At 50.4% G+C, this 20,000-nt stretch overlaps 1 protein-coding gene across 1 annotated transcript in view; it reads right to left on the minus strand.

Moving 5' to 3' along the window:
- me1 (malic enzyme 1, NADP(+)-dependent, cytosolic) overlaps positions 1-19,537 on the minus strand; it is a 36,276-nt gene extending 16,739 nt beyond the window's left edge. Inside the window, exons 1-3 of the mRNA XM_067238464.1 lie at positions 19,316-19,537; positions 3,466-3,599; positions 1,339-1,488 (exon numbers count right to left, since the gene is read on the minus strand). Coding sequence (XP_067094565.1) covers positions 1,339-1,488; positions 3,466-3,599; positions 19,316-19,444 — 413 coding nt within the window. The 5' untranslated portion in view covers positions 19,445-19,537. The remainder of the gene's footprint in view (positions 1-1,338; positions 1,489-3,465; positions 3,600-19,315) is intronic.
- Positions 19,538-20,000: the final 463 nt, after the last annotated feature.

Raw genomic sequence — 20,000 nt, forward strand, 5'->3', positions numbered from 1 at the left:
AGAATAATACTAAGACACACACACACACACACACACACCCTGTCTAAAGGAGATGGGAAATGTCTGAGTCTGGTTTCCTGATAGTAAACAATGTTAGCAGCCTAAAGGACCCCTGACTCAGATTAAATGAGGGTTAATGGTGGTCATCAGTGTCTATCAGTTACACTATCAGTTTGCCAGGTAGCCTACTTGTCCCAGACACAGCTTCCATACTGCACACCAACACTGTTTCAACTCACAGGGAACCCTGCTTGGTCTTGTCCAATCAGAGATCTGATAAGGAGCTGTATTTGGTTCAAGCCTATCAGAGAGTAGATAGGAGGTCGTGTTTGGGCAACTAATGGGGTGCGACCTGTGACCTCAGCTGAGTACTGGACTGTTTAGTTTAGGGAGAAGATTTGAGTAGGGAGCCAGGCAGTTCACACACAAAGCTCCTTACACTAACTTACTCCTAACCCTAAGAGCAGTGATTAGTTGACTAATCTCACTCTGTTTAACAGCCTCAGCCCAAGTCCAACCCCAGCCCCAGGTCTAGATCCAGCCCCAGCCCCAACCCCAACCCCAGCCCCAACCTCAACCCCAACCCAGCCCCATGTCCAGATCCAGCCTCAAGCCCAGCCCCAGCCCTAGGTCCAGATCCTGCCCCAAGGTCCAGTAAGGCATGGTTCTGGCAGGCTGTCCTGGCCCAGTGGGTGGTGGGGCTAGGGGGAAGTGTAAACGACTCTCCCAGCCCTGGGTCATGGCTCGAGAGATGGCTAGACAGATTTTCCACATTTTTGGGGGGACTGTGGAGAGGGCTTGTATAACACCACTTATGTGTGAGCGTGTGCTCTGCTTTCCCACTCTGTTAACGGCACTAAGGTGAGCTCTTCACCGTAAACCACTCTGACATTGTGAGGAGATTTAGAATTAGGGACTAATCAAAATCATCCAAGCTTGAAAACAGTTGCACTCTCTCAGAGAAAGATAGAGAAAAAGACCAAAAAAGAATTCATGACAGACAGAGACTGACTGACTACCTAGAATATCTAGTCCAGAACTTGGGGAGAGATGCCAAGTCAAATAGGCCTGACGACAGCAGAGGACGTGATAGGCTGATATCAACTCTATAGCAGACTCCTAGAGTGAGACAGACAAAGATATACTTTGTAGCTGGCATGGCCTTCCCTGAATCAGATAGAGCTTATCAGTCTGGTTCTAGGTTTATGCATCGACTGCTTATCTTGGTCGACCTTGAACAGACCCAAGGTCCAACCAGACCCACTTTGTGAGACGTTCCCCCACCTTAACGCTGGGTCAATCACTGCAACAGTGTGTGTATGTGTGCGTGTGTCTCACCTGGGTCTCCTGAAGGCGAGGCCGTACTGCTGGCAGGCCAGACCCACCGTGGGGGTGTAGACGATGGGCATGAACCTCTCCGTGTCGGAGGTGAGCACGCGGTAGAACAGCTTCTCATTCCGATCCTGCAGCCCCATCAGGAACACATACCTGCAGGACAGGGAGGACAGGGTGTCCATACCAAGCGTACCCAGACATACAGTGCCAGTGACCGTGGAGGGGGTTCATACTTAACATCCAGTTCCAAGGAAAGAGAAGGGAGGGACAGGCGGGTTATATCTCAGAGAGAGAGAGAGAGAGAGAGAGAGAGAGAAGGGAGGACAGGGAATTCAAATCTTGTTTCCACACAAATATCTAGGACAAATCAGGGAGGACAGGGGGTTCATATCAATGTGAAAGTGAGGGAGGACATTGTCGAGAAGACAGTGAGACGGAGAGAAAAAGAGAGGGACAAACAGAGCGAAGAGAGAGAGCGAGAGAGAGAGACACTGCGAGTATGCCACGCACTCAAATGTCTATGTGAGTGTTGAGTGCTGAAAGTGGGACTTCTGCGTTGTGCAGTAATTGCAGGGTGTTGTTTTTATTGCTGGTCCTATTACACATTAGTAACAACATGCCAGGCTAAGCCATGACTCATGGCTTAGCCAGCAGCACAGACAGACCCAACAGACAGGGAGATTTCTCATGGCCCTGGCTGTCTGTGGGGGCTGTATGTGGGGGCTGTCTGTTGGGCTGTCTGTGGGGCTGCTTGTTCTTGTAGTCTTCTGGTTGGAATGTCTGAGAGAACGTTCCCAGCGCATCCGTCTGAAGGGGCTGTCTGGGAGGGAGGGCAGTGGTCCTAAATAGCCTGTGATAGCGACGGAAAGGCATGCAGTGTTCAGCGAGAGATTGGGGCTGGGGGTCACTGAGAAAGGGGCAGGGTCTGGATAAGCACACCACAGAAGGCCTGGAAGAGGGAGAGATGAAGGGAGGAAGGGAGGGAGGGAGGGAGGGAGGGAGGGAGGGAGGGAGGGAGGGAGGGAGGGAGGGAGGGAGGGAGGGAGGGAGGGAGGGAGGGAGGGAGGGAGGGAGGGAGGGAGGAGGGAGGGAAGTAAACAACAGAAAGGAAGAATGGCGGATCAGGGAGGGAAGGCAGAGAGAGCAGGCGCGTAAATACAAGAGAGATCAGGAGTGAGGCATGAAGGGGGTGGAGGGATGGATGGGGGGGGAGGAGAGACTCTGAGGCGGAGCCGATCTGGACCCAGACCAGAACAAAGAGCCAGAAGTCCAGGACTCCGAAGAGCCCTGGGAAAGAGAACAGGAGTCACAGTGCTGTGACTGGTCCTGGAAACACTGACAGGGTCAGGAACTCTAATCAGCTCCCCATCCACTCCGCAGCTTGGGGGTCAGTATGGTGAGCTTAGCTGTACAGTGCAGTTTTGACGTACAACAGCGTGGGCTGTTAATGTGCTTTATAAATAAACGGACTTGACATGACAGAGATAATGATGTCAATGTGTTCAGAACAGATTGAGGGGGAGAGAGACAGAGTTCCAGACACTTTGCTCATCATTCCAAACATTGAGTCCAGCGGTTGCAACTTCAGGTCATTTGACCACAGACGTGGGCCGCTGATCAAAGGAACAAAGTAAAACGCTAGCATGTGGCACGTCTTCTACACAATGAATACAGACATACACACAGGCAGACATACACACCCACTCAATCTGTCCTTACATCAGTCAGGGTAATCAGCTGTTTCCCATAGAGCAGCTTTGTCTGAAAACAGCTGATAAAGTAAGAAAAGAACTGTGAGAGAGAAGGCAGGAGAGAAAAAGGGAGAGACGGAGAGAAGGTGGTCAAGGGGGAGATGGAGAAAATCGAGATGGAGGGAGGAGCGAGTAGAGAGGCGATTACTAGGGTAAACAGTAGACTGTGGTGGGAGTGTGAAGCAATCTCTCCTCTCCTCTGAAACCTCCTTTGGAACCTTCCAGATGATGGATAGCTCTGGCTGCAGCCTGGGGCTGGGCTCTCCCACAAGCACACGGTAATGTGCGTCGGGATTCCCCTCTTCCTGAATGTGTACAGCGTGTGCATGCTTCCATGTTTACACCCGTGTGTGTGGGTGTGTGTGCGTGTTTCCCTGACCTGTCGAGGTCGTCCTTCTTCCTGTCGAAGTTGCGGAGCACGCGGAGGAGCTGGACGTCCTGGGACAGGAAGCAGGGAGGCAGCAGGCCGTGGATGCCCAGCTGAAGGCGTTCCTCCAGGGAAAACGCCATGCCCTGTACACACACACACACACACACACACACACACAGATAAAGCCTTCAACCTCAGACCCGATAGAGAAATATTCCTGTCCTCGATCCAAACATGCCTGGCTGGTGACAAGACCCTACTGTCCATCAACCTCTGTTCGTTCCCACAGCCTGGCGTAAGGAAGGTACGGCATCCACAGGCTAACCCTATTGGCCGATCTGTGTCCCGAGCGTCCAATGTGTGCTCGACATGTGAAACGTCCCGAGGGAGATCTGCTCCGCCGTGAACCCTGACCCCGACCGCAAACTCCATAACCACACAGGTGTTCGATGTCATGGTTGTGACGTGGGACACCAAGCCAGTCAGCTTGTGGACTTCACCACCACACTCCCAGAGAGGGAGGGCTGAACAGAGAATGAGGTACAGTAACAGGAGAAGAAACAGAGCGACAAAGACAAACTGAGATAAGGTCAGATGGCTGAGCGGTTAGGGAGTCGGGCTATTAATCAGAAGGTTGTTGGACCGATTCCCGGTTGTGCCAAATGACGTTGTGTCCTTGGGCAAGGCACTTCGCCCTACTTGCCTCGGGGAGAATGTCCCTGTACTTACTGTAAGTCGCTCTGGATAAGAGTGTCTGCTAAATGACTAAATACAAATAAGGAGAAACTGACATAGGAGGAAGAGAGAGAGAAGGGGGAACTGAGATAGGAGGGAGAGAGAGAGAAGGGGGAACTGGGAGACAGGAAGAGGGAGAAGGAGGAACTAAGAGAAGGAGACAGAGAGAGAAAGAGAAGTGTGGTTGTGAGCGACTCAGTAGAAAGGACATTGTACTGTATATATATGTCAGACAGCAGAGCCAGGGAGACTTGAGGTGCAGTTGTAGGCCCGCCTCCGTGTTTAACAGTGCGACCACCACAGCCTGGTCACCACACTTTACAGCTTTCTCTGGGAGACGATCTGGTTGTTACACGGGGTTTAGAATGTAAAAACATGAACGGTCCCATGAGTATAGTGCAGCGAAGGACCATACAGCACACACAGCAATAAAATATGGTCATCTTGACGTGCTTCAAACCGTCAGAGCTGACCACAAGCTCTACAGGTTTTTTATGCATTTTCTTCATGGCAGAGCAACACATTGACGTTCCCAATGGAATTCAGCTCCCAGTTTCCTGGGCCTAATGTCAATTAGACTGGCTTATCCACAGAGCTCCAAGACAAAACAGACACACACACACAATCTCCTTATCTCTATCTGGCTGCCCACTGAGTTTTTGCCCGATCCCTTCCCAGTGGAGAAGGGGGATGACAGGAAGAGAGAGAGAAAGGGTGGAAGGGAGGGTAGGAAGGGTAGCAAGGTAAGAAGGGAGGAGGATATGAAGGGAGGAGAGGATGTCGCAGAGGATAGGCCAACCGCTGTCCTGGTTCCTCAAGGGCAACAAGTTCACTCCGGGCTCTTCAGCGTAGTCCTGATTGATCTTAACTAGGTTTGTTATTCCAGTGTGACAGGTTAGAGGACAGAAGCTATTTCAGTTAACTCTGTCATTCACCAAGGCCTGTAATTAGCGGAGCTTTCAAATGGACAGTAGCAGCCAAGTTGGAGAGCCAGCTCTCGATGACTGCACGGCGAACAGGCCATTGGAGGTCAGCAAGGTTGTTGAGAGACAGTGGTTGGTTGACGCTATGCACGGCTGTCTGTCCTCATAGAGCTGGGCCTGCACTAGACCATTACACAGCTCTCCTCCAAGCTTGGCCTGCCAGCCAGCCCTCTCCTCCAGCTCTGCCCTGCCCTGCCAGCCAGCCCTCTCCTCCAGCTCTGCCCTGCCCTGCCAGCCAGCCCTCTCCTCCAGCCCTGCCCTGCCCTACCCTGCCAGCCCTCTCCTCCAGCTCTGCCCTGCCCTGCCTTGCCAGTCAGATCTCTCCTCCAGCTCTGCCCTGCCCTACCCTGCCAGCCCTCTCCTCCAGCTTTGCCCTGCCCTGCCTTGCCAGTCAGATCTCTCCTCCAGGCCTGCGCTGCCCTGCCAACCAGCCCTCTGCCCCAGCTCTGCACTGCCTGCCAGGCCTATCCTTCATCCCAGCTCTGCTCTTCCAGACAGCCCTCTTTACCAGCCCTACAAGCCAGCCATTTCCTCCAGCCCTGCCACACACACACACACACTGACCAGCAACACTGGAGACAAGAGGCCATGAAAGCTAGCTTTAAGAGCCTTAAAATACATGAGGCGGACAAAGTTTAATATGAGGCTATAAAATGAGATCAAGACCGAACACACACACACACACACACACACACTCCCCTATATTAACTCTTGCTCTCTCCAACTCTCACACTCCCACACAGTCAGAGTGTTTGTGTGTATGTGTGTGTGTGCAGAAACTCGATCTCGAAAAGGTCCACAGTGGTAGGCTTGTGAACGAAGTGGAGCTGTCCCAGTAGCATTGGGGCGGAGACACCGGGGCTCTGAGTGTCTGTGCCTCATTAAGGATAATGAGCCGTCCTGCTCTGTGGAGCCTCAAAAGGCCCCCAGTATGAGACGTGAAACAGAGACCATCCGTGGAAGCCTGCCCAAATGCCCCAATTAACGTGTCCGACAAAAGGAGCAAGCAGCCTGGCTGGAGGAGAGTTAGACCACGGCCTGGAGCTGGCCTCCAAACGTGGACAGATGGGTCTGGGCGAGGGGGGAGGGGGGGGGAGACTGGCTGTCTGGGGGGAGGTGGGGGTCCAGGGTGGGGCTGGCACTTGGATGGAGAATACAAAAAGATTTGTTCTACACGGTCCGCAGCATCTGCCCCTGGGAACTTTGGAGCTGGTTTGGCAGATCTGTGACATGTGACTTACTTGGCCTCTTTGAGCCCTGGGCCTCATTTCAGCTTTTAGCCCTGGGCCTCGTCCCAGCTTTCCTGACAGTCAGACAGGCTTCTGGATGTACACCTCTTTGTTTGTTTCCCTGTAGGTTCTGATGTTTTGCTTTTCTCTCCGTCTCTGGAGAGAGGAGAGGCCCGGGCCATATAAGGGAGGGCTGGGCAAGCAGAGCCAGAACGCTTCCACATGCTGCTCGCCACATCTGAGGTGCCCATCGCCGTGCCAACACGTGTTGTGCCCGCAGCGCCTTGTTCCAGAAGCAGCGGTAACCAACCAAACCTGTAATCTCCTCACTGGGCAGTGCCACCCTCCAGTCCAGCCCTGCTTCGTGCGCACGTACACACACACACACACACACACACACACACAAAACTCTTCATTAGTTGACCAGATGGGGAACCAGTGAAGATGAAAGTCCAGAAGTTTCTATCTGGGATCAAAGGCCTTCTGTGAGTTCCTCAGAACTCAATGGCAGGGTTTGTTAGGTTTACAGTCTGGAGGCAAAGTTCAGAAACATGAAAAGTCTGCGTGCTGCCCTTGCCTTATAATCTCATAACCATACACACCGCCTAGGAGAGAGGCGAGCAGGAGAAGAGGAGAGGAGATCATGGGCAGACAGTAGTTGGTAGTAGATACTGTAGGATGTAGGCTGGTTTGTTCTAGAATATTCATGGCTGGAGTGTTCAGGTTCAGGCTGATCTGTTCTGGAGTGTTCAGGGCTGGGCTGGAGTGTTCTGGAGTGTTCAGGGCTGGGCTGGAGTGTTCTGGAGTGTTCAGGGCTGGGCTGGAGTGTTCTGGAGTGTTCAGGGCTGGGCTGGAGTGTTCTGGAGTGTTCAGGGCTGGGCTGGAGTGTTCTGGAGTGTTCAGGGCTGGGCTGAAGGGTTCAGGGCTGGGCTGGAGTGTTCTGAGGCTGGTGCCACGGGGCAGAACCGAGACCATGCCCTGCAGCTGAGCAAATAGAACAAGTCAGTTCCAGTAAAGCCTGCCGTGCTCCAGCTAACCTTCCATTACTGCCCCACGGTCCAACAGAGACAAGCAACAGCAGACACCCTCATCCTCATCTCCAGCAGCCCCACAGGTCTCGCTACTGGAGAAACGAACAGCTTATCACTCAGAGAGATCTGTTTGCAGGTCTGAGAGCACCTGGATCTAATACAATAACACAAAGGATTATGCAGAAAAGATGCAAAGTCATTCTGCTGAGAACATGCAAAGTCGGCATACTTTGCACCCAAAAGACTGTCCTGCAGACTGCTGACATTGACAGTCAGCAGAATGTTAAGTAGAATCATGCTGTTATAGGAACTCTCCCCCTCTCTGTATTTGTCTCCCCCCCCCCCTCCCTCTAGTCCACAACAGCTGGGGAGAGACTGAGTCATACCTCTCTCAAACAAAACATGCCTGCTGTTTATAAACACACACACACACACCCGCGCACGCACACACACATTCCTCATCCCTCATCCTGAAAAGAGCAAATTCAGAGGGAGGAAAATAAGAACCCATCCAGGAGGACAAGAGGAGGACAGGAAGAGAGGATGAGGAGAGGAGGACAGGATGAGGACAGGAAGAGAGGCTGAGGAGAGGAGGAGAGGATGAGGACAGGAAGAGAGGCTGAGGAGAGGAGAGGATGAGGACAGGATGAGGAGATGAGGAGAGGAGGACAGGATGAGGACAGGAAGAGAGGATGAGGAGAGGACAGGAAGAGAGGAGGACAGGAAGAGAGGATGAGGAGAGGAAGAGAAGAGGACAGGATGAGGAGAAAAAGAATCCCGTAACCATGTCCAGCAGCACTCATTAACATCATTATTTATGTCATCAATTGTGGGATGCGAGTCTAGACCCTGTGAAAACAGCAGGGCTGGATCTGGGGCCGTGTTTGGAGACATGAGGCTGCGACTGGGACTGGTGCTAACTGGCACCAGCACAAATCAAGTTACCAGGCAGGCAGGCCGGCCGGCTAGCTGGGTCGAGATGGGTCGATAAAGACAAAGGCCTAGCAGGTGTGAGCCCCCTGTAGGGTTCTGTTTGATATTTCCATAGTGCAGCAGTGCCTGACTAATGAGTCCATGACGTGTGACAACAGTCGCCAGTCCTGAAAGAACCCCATCTCTGTGGCCCCAGCACATTCTGCTGTCAACAGTGTGTGTGTGTGTGTGTGTGAGTGAGTAGAGATGGATCACAGGGAGAAGAGACAGACAGACAGACAGACAGACAGAGAGAGAGAGACAGACAGACAGACAGACAGACAGACAGACAGCGAGAGAGCGAGAGAGCGAGAGAGAGAGAGAGAGAGAGAGAGAGAGAGAGACAGAGAGAGTGTGTGTGGAGTAAGAATGTGTGCATTCATTCATACTAATGTGTGCATGCATGTGTGTTTGTTTGGACCCACTTAGTCTGGGCTTCTGATCCCTAAAACACACACACTGCCTCCCGCATACCCATACTCCCCAACCCGCCCTCCCCCTCCTGCCCCATCCTCCAGAGCAGTGGGTACCCCCACTCATCTGCCATCCCTCCCCCTGCAGGGTGCAGCAGTAGGCAGGGGAGGAGACCCATCACTGTGGGGCTCTCAGGATAACTGACTCAAATACATCAGACTGAAACTCAGTGGAGCATTCCTGTGGGCCCCCCCCCCCCCACACACACACACACACACACACACAGCTCCTATTCTGCTTGCAAGGCCGTTGAGGACATCCAACACCACATCCTTCAAAACAGATACCCGATCCATCCTACAGCGTATCCATCCAACCCCCGTAAGATTCCTCCATTGCTGCTACGGGGCCTGGGGCTACTCATCCATACACCGTCCCCCCCGTGACAGGCCTGCTGGAGCCCCCTCTATAGAGCTGGAAGCAGACCCCTGCTCTGAGGTGACCCCTGGGTGACCTTAACAGAAACCGCTCCGGGAGGGACTCTGTAGTTATTCGTAGGCCAGATTAAGAAAGGGAGTGGAGAAGAGGTGTGTGGCTTCTGACAGCAGGGGAGCACAGTGTAGTCGTGGAAAAGCCTGAGTGTGTTTAAACATGCATGCACGCACACGCACACACAAACACTCCACTTAAAATTCTATCGAACCACCTAGGGTTCCCTAACAGGGTGACTCCCCTCTTTATTTCTCCCCCCTCTCCCCTCCTCTCTTTCTGGTGGAAACTTCAGCGGGGCTATAATGAGTCTCCTGTAACAACTTCATGGTTACGACAGCCTTCACAGAAGTGGCAGCCATAAAAGCCTTCACGTGAAAGAGACACGGGGGGGGAGGGAGGAGGGATAGAGAGGGCTTTTGGTTTCTGTTTTCCATACATGACACACTCAATGCAATGGGTTTGTGTGGAGCGACCTGGGGAGTGAGTTTGAGCAAGATCCCCTTTCAGCCACAAACCTAGTTCACGTTCGGGTCCTGTCCTGTCCTCATGGTTAGTGTGTCTGTGCGACATACCAGCCCACAGTGTCGAGTCTCATAGGTCATGGGGGCAGGTCTACTGGGAGCTAATACTCTCCATCTCCCTCATAGTGATGGACTGACAGGAAAAGAACTGACTCTCTCCTCTTTCTGATACAGAATACTTTCCTCTCGCCGTGTCTCACGTCGCCGTCACTCTTTCTTTCATCTGTCTCTCGACAGGAAGTGGAGAGACGGACGCAACTAGAGATGTTAGAGATGTTAGAGATGGTAGAGATGTTCTCTCCAGGGATGGAATATGTCAACATCCACGTGGCCTGGGAAAGAAACACACACCACATTCCTCGACTCCAACTCTCTAATCCAGACGTACGCTACACACAGGAAAGTGAGCCCATAAACAAACAGAGGTCCTCTCCACCAAATACACTTCTCCAGCATAAACCGTTTATGCTGGAGAAGTGTATCTGTCCGTATCAAACCATTTATGAAACCAGCTCATCCTTGATGGAACCGGACTGTTGAAGGCCACCATGTGTGAGCAGCGAGGAGCCTACCTTCCCCCCTCCCCATCCATGGTCAGACCCCAGCTCCCATCCCTCTCACCCCCCCCCCCCCCCGCCCCCAAACAGTGACATGTACAGTAAATATGACATTCTACCCATTCCTTTTCAACTGTCGTCAAATGTAAAGACTTCAGTGGGGTGAGCTGAATGGTTGCTTGTTTACTTAGTACACTAGCAGCCCCATGTATGGCCCACGTCTGAAACTGACAGGACCTCCCGACATTTCCCTTCATACCGTCCCATTGCTCACATATCTCCAGTCTTGGGAAATGCACTGAGAGGCATGCGTGATAGGACTGGCACGGATGCAGTTAATCATTTGTGGGGAGCAGAAGGGAGGCTGTACAACATATTTGCCCTCTGACTCCCACCGAGTCACACCAAGTCCCCACGGAGAGATCTGAGCGTTAAGCTAGCAGCTAGAGTCAGACAAATTAATAAGCATTTGAAAAGGGTTTTCGATGCGAAGCCCTGGGGGAAAAAGAACATCGCCACAGATCGACCCCCCCACACCAACATTTCTGAGCGCTGGGCCGAGGGTTCCTTTGATGAATGCCTCAGACTAAATGTGCCGTGTTCTCTAGACTAATGATGTCGTTAGAGAAAACGAGTGGCGCTCCCCTGACCATTCTGTTTAGAGAATCACCTCCGTCTATCAGACTGATAGCAGTGTTTATCCCATCAGGGATCGGAGGAGAGGACTGACCTAGAGAATTCCTCCCTCTGGGTAAATATGCCAGCGCTGTAAATCAGGAGGTGTCAACTTGTGAATGTATAGACGCTTGTTGGTTAAACAGCCTTGAAAACCAAGCTCCTGTTGACTAAAGGGGGGGCGGCCTCAGCCCGAGGGTGAGATGAGGAGCGTTTCAAACGCACCCTCCCAGGACGGCCCTTCAGACAGCCTTTTCATGCTCTATGTTCCTCCGTCCCTCAGGAACCTGCCCAGTTGCCGGGCAGACGTCCAAGTCTCTAAACAAATCAGCAACTCTAAAGCCTTGGGGTAAATATGGCCATACCTCAGCCCCCCGGAGGAGTTCAGTCTTGGTTAGCCTGGCGCTGAGACCTGGCAGTCCTGACACATCACATCTGATACACTCCTGTACTGAGCATGTCAAACCCACAGCTCTGTCAACATGAGTTAGCATCTGCTCCATCACTACCACAGGTGACCTATAAGAGGCAGTCTAACCAGCAATGGACAAAATCAACTCCTCAAAAAAAAGTTAGGAAACGTTATTTCGGTCGATTATTCCTCCCCTTCAATAATACCAATTGGTATTGTATTGTATATCGTTGGAAAGCCTGATTAGTCACCTTTACAACGAGGTACAACTTGTAAGGATCGTGCATTCGTGGAATGAGCAACACAGCTAACCGTGTGGGTAGCGGTCCACAGGAAGCAGCCCCTGGTATTATTGAAGGGGAGCAATAATCGACCGAAATAACGTTTCAGAACTTTTTTTGAGGAGTTTACACAATCCTGGCTCTTGATGCAGGAAACAGGCCCTGACTCATCACATCACTCTTGCAAAGTTCCTAATGTGAGAATCTGGAGGAAGGCCAACTCTGATGGATCTCGTCTTAGCCTGCTGGCTCACTAAGGAAAAATACTTCATTTATTTAGTTGTTCTCTCTACTAAGTAAACAAGGCTAAAGCAAATCCTTGCTGAGCCTGGTTGTCAAAAGAACAACAGAACACACTGTTACACTCAAAAGAAAAATGTCCAGCCTGCATTCTCTGGAACCTAACCCGCCCATGCCATTTTATCACTAAACACGCCTAGTAACAGGCCCAGGCACCAACAGTATGTCAATCCAGAGGGTCTCTACAATGTGAACTATGAAAGCGACAGTAAAAAGTGTCCCGTTGTCCCCTCCGACCTTCAGCCCTTCCTGTAAGCTGTTCAGGCCACCTACATAGAGCCCAGGGCCCTGAATGCAGCCCAACAAAAACAGAGAGAAGAAAAAAAAGATGTTTCTCTCAACAGACAAACACCTGCTCCATCACAATGGAAGAGGGCCATAAGGTTGTCAGCAGCAGAGCTATGGGGGTCATGGATTAAGAGGGTCGCTCTCTGAAGGCTTGGGCCTGGTCTCTGCCTGCCCGGCCTTATGACCCGCAACCTTTGACCCAGGACAGGGAGATACGTGGGTCAAATAACATACCAGCACGGTTTCAGATCTCCACTAGGTTACGTTATTAGAAAGGTTGACACTGAGCCCAGTGTTCCTATGTTTGCTGCTCCGTGTGTTGCAGGCTCTGCTCAGTGTCAGGAGGTTCGTCTATGAGGCAGGAAGTCAGGCCTAGAAAACCTATTAATCAGGTTTGCATACTCACCAGGGTATTGTTTCCAAGCAACCTACTTTGCATGGTGACTGCTGTAGACAAAGCAGCAAGCAAATCCACCCCTACACTGTTCCCCAGTGTGTTCCTGTGGGCTGATAGGGCATCTCTGGGGACTGGGTATTTTGACCAGAAGACCTGTTTACCAGGTCGCAGGCAGTGTTAAAGTCCTCCTAGAACTGCAACCAACACAGAAGGCCAGGACTGTGACCATTCCACCAGGCCTGTCCTCATGCTACCTCCTCGAGTCAACACAGCAGGTCCACACACAGCCACGGTCAAGATCTACGCACATCATTCGATAACCCTGGGAAATGGAGTACCTCTTGTATTCAGAGGGCATCAGTGGACCTGTAGTTCAGTAATGTAACTTTAGGCAAACCACATTCTTGGAGTTGTAAAAGAATGAAGGGTATGGTGGGGGCTCCTGGGGAGATATTTCTGGATATAGCCATTGTGTTCAACATGTAGTTGGGAAAACTCAAAACAAAACAAGACAGGACAGGACATATGCCTCCTACATACCCTATTTGACAGTCTGTGTAATGACAGCTAAAGTAGCCTACCCAGAACTGACAGAACCCAGACAGGCTGAACTAACCTCTCTGATACACTCAGGTGCTTGGTGAGTATGTATGTGTTTCTGTAGGCTATAGCAGGTGTCAACGTTGGGGATGAGCATATTAAGAATCTTCGATTCCTGATATTATGAAAACAACTTACAACCATCTAAATGACAACATAGCCTTATTCTACGGCGTGGCGTCCTTAGTTTGGTTAGCACTTCCATACAAAATCCCCGAATATCGTATCACAATTGACCGCAAATCACACATCTATTACACTATTTAGCATTTTACAGCGGTAATTTGCTACTCTAGGAAAAGTGGGCCTATTCTAAATTGAAATTTTAATCTGCCTAAAATTGCATCAAATGAACGGTTTAAATTACGTTCACAGCAGCTATCAACCCTTGATTAGCTTGTTTACTAGGCTGGAAAGAATGCAATGCTGAATTACATTCGCTGCTTGTAGTATTTGACGAAGTTACCTTGTAACTCTTCGCCATCCTGAAACTCCACGCCATCCTTTTGCCTAGCTTTGCCCTACTTGTCCACTACAGCGTTTTTTAACGCTCTGCACCGCTTGCCTTAACACAGCCTACACGTCATCGCTCAGGGGCGTGTTGGACAAGTTAGGTCACTGTTCCTGTCCAGTCATGGCCAAGCGTGCAGACTTGGGTTCATGTACTCACAATATCGATCAAAATACCACTATTACACAATATTTGTGTTTTGAATTCACATTACGTAACTTTGTTCTGAACAGGACTGGGTGTGCAGCCACACACGATAAGTTTTTCCTCCATCTTGAAACTGTGAAACCTAGAAATGTTAACAATGACCAAGTTACAAGAAACAAGAAACCAATCCGATTGGCCAACGCTAGCATTTAAAGCTCCTCATTTACATAAAGTTGAATATTTTCAACTTGCAACTCTCCGCTCCGCCCACCAATCCCAAAATGCCTGACGCGAGCCTTAAGGCCCGGCTTCATTGAAAAGTAATTGGAAGCCGACTCTGCGCCGGCCACTCTGCTGTAGTGGACACGCATTTGGACAACCACGCACGGGACCTCTATGCCCTTTATTCAATTTAGACGCAGTAGTTTTGATTTCAACACTACGAAACACTTTGAGCTGAACAAATCAAAATGCAATTTAAAACCAGCGTTTTTATGCAGATCTTGGAAAATGATCAAATCGAATATTATTGGGTATGGTGGATACTAATCCAGTTCTAATATTTTAATATCCGAATATCCTCCTCAGGTACAGCAGGTGGGTTTATGGAAAAGAATGCAGTGGTGGATGAGGGAGGGGGGTGCAGGGATAGATGAGGGAGGGGGGTGGGGGGATAGATGAGGGGGCTACTCTCACTTTCAGTCTGGCCGCTCCGCCCCAGTCCATTCGAGGAATGTCTGTCTGGCGAGCAGCGATGCGTGTGGTCGCACAGACACACCTGGAGACGGCGGACCACACCTGGGACACCTGTGACATCATAGCCCAGCACTGCGGCCCACCTAGAGAGGGTCAACCCGACCTGGCGAGGGACAGACAGAGGAGGCACTTGTCCCCCTGTCAGTCCTCAGGTTGACTCAGCCCTGTAAGCGGACTGTTCACAGCCACCTGCCTCTCACACACAATCTTACCGAAACCCAGTCTATACACACACACACACACACACACACACACCATGGACACAGACACACAAAGTCCCATGAAGAATAGCCAGAGCAGGGTTAGAAAAGTTTCCATAACAAAAGTGGACGCTTTTTGGTTTCTATGTGTTTGTTTGTTTCACAACATGTGCTGACAGGAAAATAATACCAGAAAATGGTTCCAATAGCCTTTGGGGGGAGAGGACCCTCAATCAAAACAGAGCAAAGACAGAGGCAGGGTTAGGGTTAACCCTAGGGTGAGTTCCAAGTTCCAATGGTTACCGAGGGTTACAACGATAACCTACCCCAATTACAGGGGCAGCCAGCTGGCATACCAGCACACCCTCAAAGACCAATCAGATATTGGTTTTCTCCACTCCAGCCAAAACACAAAGATCCTCATTGGATGGTGGGTATCATATGAGCCATCTGTACAGACAATATGGAGACTGTGGTTACAAAGTGAAGCAGCCAATAGCATTATCTCTCTCTATCCTCCCACCTACAGCTGATTCAGGATCTTATGTTGTACATCAGCAACACCAGGTTAGTCAACATCAGAACCAAACATCTCACCACTGCTCAACATGGGTTGTATGACATCATTTTTGTGCACGTTAGCCTTTAAAGAAACACTAACCAATCCATTGTGTAATCTGATGTTTATCAGTATACCAGTAGGGGGCAGAATAGCTGTCCAGTAATGAGGACCTGACCGCACAAAAACAAAATCACACACCGAATATCCGGTTCCAATAGGAACGGTGTGGGGGGGGGGGGGGGGGGGGGGGTAATGGGGCATAAGGGGTCTAGGATACTGTTCTGCAGGGGTTGGGGTGGGGTAGATTTGGGCTAGAGGACTAGGATTGGGGTGACTGGGGGTGGGGCTAGGGGGGCAGGGGAAGTTGGGGGCTATGAGACTGGGGGTTGGGAGGGTGGTGACTGGGATTGGGGGTTTGGGGGGCCAGAGGGGGAATGTTGAACAGGGGCTGAAAGAAGGTTGAGCAGTTGGGGTGAGGCGGGGGAGGATATGGGTGAGGAAGGGAGGGGCTGCAGGTGATGAGGGGACTGAGGGTGAGGGGGTTTAAAATGAAATGGGCAAGTGCAGACGTGAGGACAAGCAGCTTTCAGCAGCCCTTTCTATCAGCATCAATTAGCGTGTTGTTCTGTGACTGGTGTGACCGGTTCTGGGCCGGGGCTGACGTCGGGATAGGGAAGAGGGGGGTTCAGGAGAGGAGTGGGGGGAGGGGGTCCAGGGAGGGGGGGTAAACACAGGCCCCTAGGGACCTCAGGGCTCAGAACAGGACAACACTGGCCCACTGCTGGCCCACAGAGGCCTGTCTGTCCCTGGTACTAGAACATGCTAGGGCTCATTTCCTACCTTCTCCTCCAATTTCCTCCTGCCGGGCCGTGTATGGGCATGGCAAAGAATGGCTTCACTGCAACGCACAGAACCTCCTTCTCTCTCACATCAGTCAAATTTTACCTGTGTATGTGACTATTTTACCTCTGTTTATGTGTGTGTGTGTGTGTGTGTGTGTGTACACGCACGTGCGTGACTGATTAGGGTCTCGTAGATCCCACAGCAAGGGTTCCTGTGAGGCTGGCTAGCTCAATGTGAACAGTAATGCTCTTGCTAACTGCTGTGGATAAGTAAGGCCTCCTTCTTCAAACACAATCTCAGACCACTTGACCAGAGAACCAAGGGGAAACTTAGTGGGCCATGGGGAGCTTTCAGAGGCAGGACAAAGGTATGGCTATACCAACTTACAAGGAGACCGAGCAAAAGCCTCGAGTGAAAATCTTGAGCATGATAAACAATGTTTTGACAGTTTCAGTTTGAACTCCTCGAGACAGATTTTCCAGGCTCTTGTTTACAAGAGGAGATTACTATCCAGGTCCAATGAGAGCAGTTTCTCTTAATGAATCTCGTGAAAGCGCCAGTCTTTCTCAAAAACAAAGCAATAACACGCACGCACGTGGAAGGCACATTAGAAGAAGAAAAGAAAAAAAGAGCTGTAAAACATGAAAGAGACGCGTCGTCTCATGACGTTCTACCATCCCACATCACATCGCGGAGGGAGAGAGATGAGCCAGGAACCTACCGAGGTTGCTGTCCCTTCAGGCTCTAGGCTGCTCCTGCCTTCTAATACTCTGGGAAGAAAAGTAGCCTGTCTCACTAATTCAAGTCGAGGGCCATTTTCCCTGACTTTTGGGGTGCAAAAACAAACAGGGACAAAGCATGTCGTGGCGTTCACAGCGGCAGACCAATCAGGATTCAGTCTCTGAGTGGCTCTGAGTGGTGTGGTGTACAGACACGCAATTCAGAACGGGAGGTGTCAGCTGGCAGGTAAATAAACAACTCGGCCTGCCAGCAAAAGTGTAGAGAGAGAGAGAGGTGCAGAGAGAGTGGGGGGGAGGGAGAGAGAGAGAGAGAGAGAGTGGGGGGGAGGGAGAGAGAGAGGTGCAGAGAGAGTGGGGGGAGGGAGAGAGAGAGAGAGACAGGGGGCAGAGAGCAGAAAGGTACATGAGGAGGTTAAGCAGTGAAAGGTCATAGCCTGTGTGAGAGAGGGCTTTACCAGAATAGAATACGAGATAACCTCTCAGCCACTGGATCCGATGGGAGAATCATCTGTTTCTAGGCAGGAATTGAGTTGTTTTCACAAGCTGACAGTATGTTATCAGTCTACAGCAGCTACTATTTCTACAGGAAGATGGTAAAGTGTGATGTTACCTCTTACAGATACAAACACTAGCGATGATGAGTGTTTGATGAGAAACATTTGATGAGGCCAAAAAACAGGCATCAGTCAACTGCTAGTAGGGCACACCTGGACTCAGAAATGTGACCTAATTTCTGTCTCTGCCATATTGTACAGAAAACACACACGCACACTTGACGTGTGTGTTGTGTCGGTCTGTGTGTGCGTGTGTGTGAGCCAGCCTCAGAGGAGTGCAGTCATTAGCTGGCTGACAAACAAGGCTCTGTGTACCAGCAGTGTGTGTAAGTGTGTGTGTGTGTGCACGTTGGGGCAGGGCGGGGGAGATTCTTGCCTATGGGGACTCAAGGAGGGGGGGAAAGGGGGGATCCGGGCCTTTGACTTCCTAGTGTATCAGGCGGGGCCGGCCCTGGCAGCCTTCCCAGGGCTGAGCGCCAGCAGGCTGGATCAGATAGGGAGAGCTCCCTGAACAGACCCCACAAGGCTGAATGGAGCCAGGCTGGAACAACATGCTAACGTTCTTCTGGGAGAAGTTACTAGAGCAGCATGCTACCATTCCTCTCGGAGAAGTCACTAGAGCAGCATGCTAACGTTCCTCTGGGACTGGGAGAAACTTCACTAGAGCAGCATGCTAACGTTCCTCTGGGAGAAACTTCACTAGAGCATCATGCTAACGTTCCTCTGGGAGAAACTTCACTAGAGCATCATGCTAACGTTCCTCTGGGAGAAGTCACTATGCCTGACAGCAGCCACGCAATAATCATGACTAGACTTACAGAGCACATCGTTAACACAATAGCCACAAACAAAAACTACCTAGGGTTTTTTTATTGTGTTGAGGTTATAAGTATTTCACTTAATAATTAAAAGTGAGAGTTGATGGATGATTATATGTCGAGCTATGCGTATTAATTTCTGTTTAATGGACGCATGTGGGGGAGGGGGGATTGACACAGGTGACCTCGTCAGCCTGTTACTGTGCGTGATCAGCACCATGGACAGAGGATAAAAAGCCCCCTTGTCTCGTGACCACTTCACGCAATAAGAACCATTGAGAACATGAAAAACCAAACTATAGCAACTAAACCTAAAGCAGACTGCTTTTTAGGAGCTGCAGCCGCACCGTGCACCAGACGCGATCATCCACTCAAAACAGGATTAACCTCTCGAGACAGCTGACAGCTGAGGCAATCCCAGAGCATTTCCGCTTGCCTCACTGTCCGCTAAAATGGAACGAAAACACGGAAGTAAAAATCCAACTCTAAACGCTGCAGGATAAACAATCTTGGCAACAATATCCCCATTAATTTCATAATTCGTCTCTGGGCTGACAAATTAAGGTGCTCCTCCCGTCATGTAGTAGGAGGACGGGCTTGTCTCGCCTTTCCCCACGGTTGGCTAGGCAACCGAAAAAAGAAAGAGACTCACTGACACTGCAAAATGGAAGTGAAGTAGTTGTACAAGCAACATCAAACTCTGTCAAAGTACTCGAGAAGAGTTTGGCCCCTTTAAATCTAATTATAGAACGCTGTGAAGCTGAAATTCCGACCAACTGTTGGGTAGCTCTCCGTTTATAAGCGAAACGTTTCAAACTGTAAACTGTTTTGCTTTGCCTACCTTGTTCAGGTGGGGGTTTCGTGTAACGTCATACCCCCTCTTCTTTGTGTAAACAAAGGTCTTGCTTTGGTCTTCAGATTTATGCATCTCCGTCTCGACCGATTCCCGCTTGACTTGCCCGTGAGCCATGTTGCCTTCCTCTTTAAATAGCGTACCGGTGAACTGTTGTGAACTCAACAAGTGGATGTGACAGTGGCTTGCTGGTCGTGCTTGGTCACGGTGACAGCGTACAATGGATGTTCAAGAACACTGAAGATGGGCACTAGCGCGACGTGTTGTTTAGCTGTCTAACAAGTAGGCGTGAAATCTTATCTACTACCTCATTTATTGCTTTCAAAAGATTTCGAAAGATCACAGACTTGTATAATTTGTGATGAAACAGCCCGCCTGAAACCTACAGGTAGTATAACTGTCAGAGAAAGGGGAACTAATATTTGTTTCGTTTCTTTAAAAAATCTGGAAAAAGTTTTGATGAGAGCCATAATATGTAAAACAGTATAACGTTACTGTCAACTTTTAAAACACAGCCTGTCTGATAATGTGTGTGTGTGTGTGTCTGTGTGTACACATGCATACTTGTGTGTGTTAAAGCAAGGTCAGACCACAATCTTCCCTGCTAGAGTACTGGTTGGGAGTTGTGATTGTGAAACATTAGGTAATGGGGCACCCCATGGTGTCATTGACC

Source organism: Osmerus mordax, chromosome 6, assembly GCF_038355195.1.
Source record: "Osmerus mordax isolate fOsmMor3 chromosome 6, fOsmMor3.pri, whole genome shotgun sequence".
NCBI classification, from domain to species: domain Eukaryota; kingdom Metazoa; phylum Chordata; class Actinopteri; order Osmeriformes; family Osmeridae; genus Osmerus; species Osmerus mordax.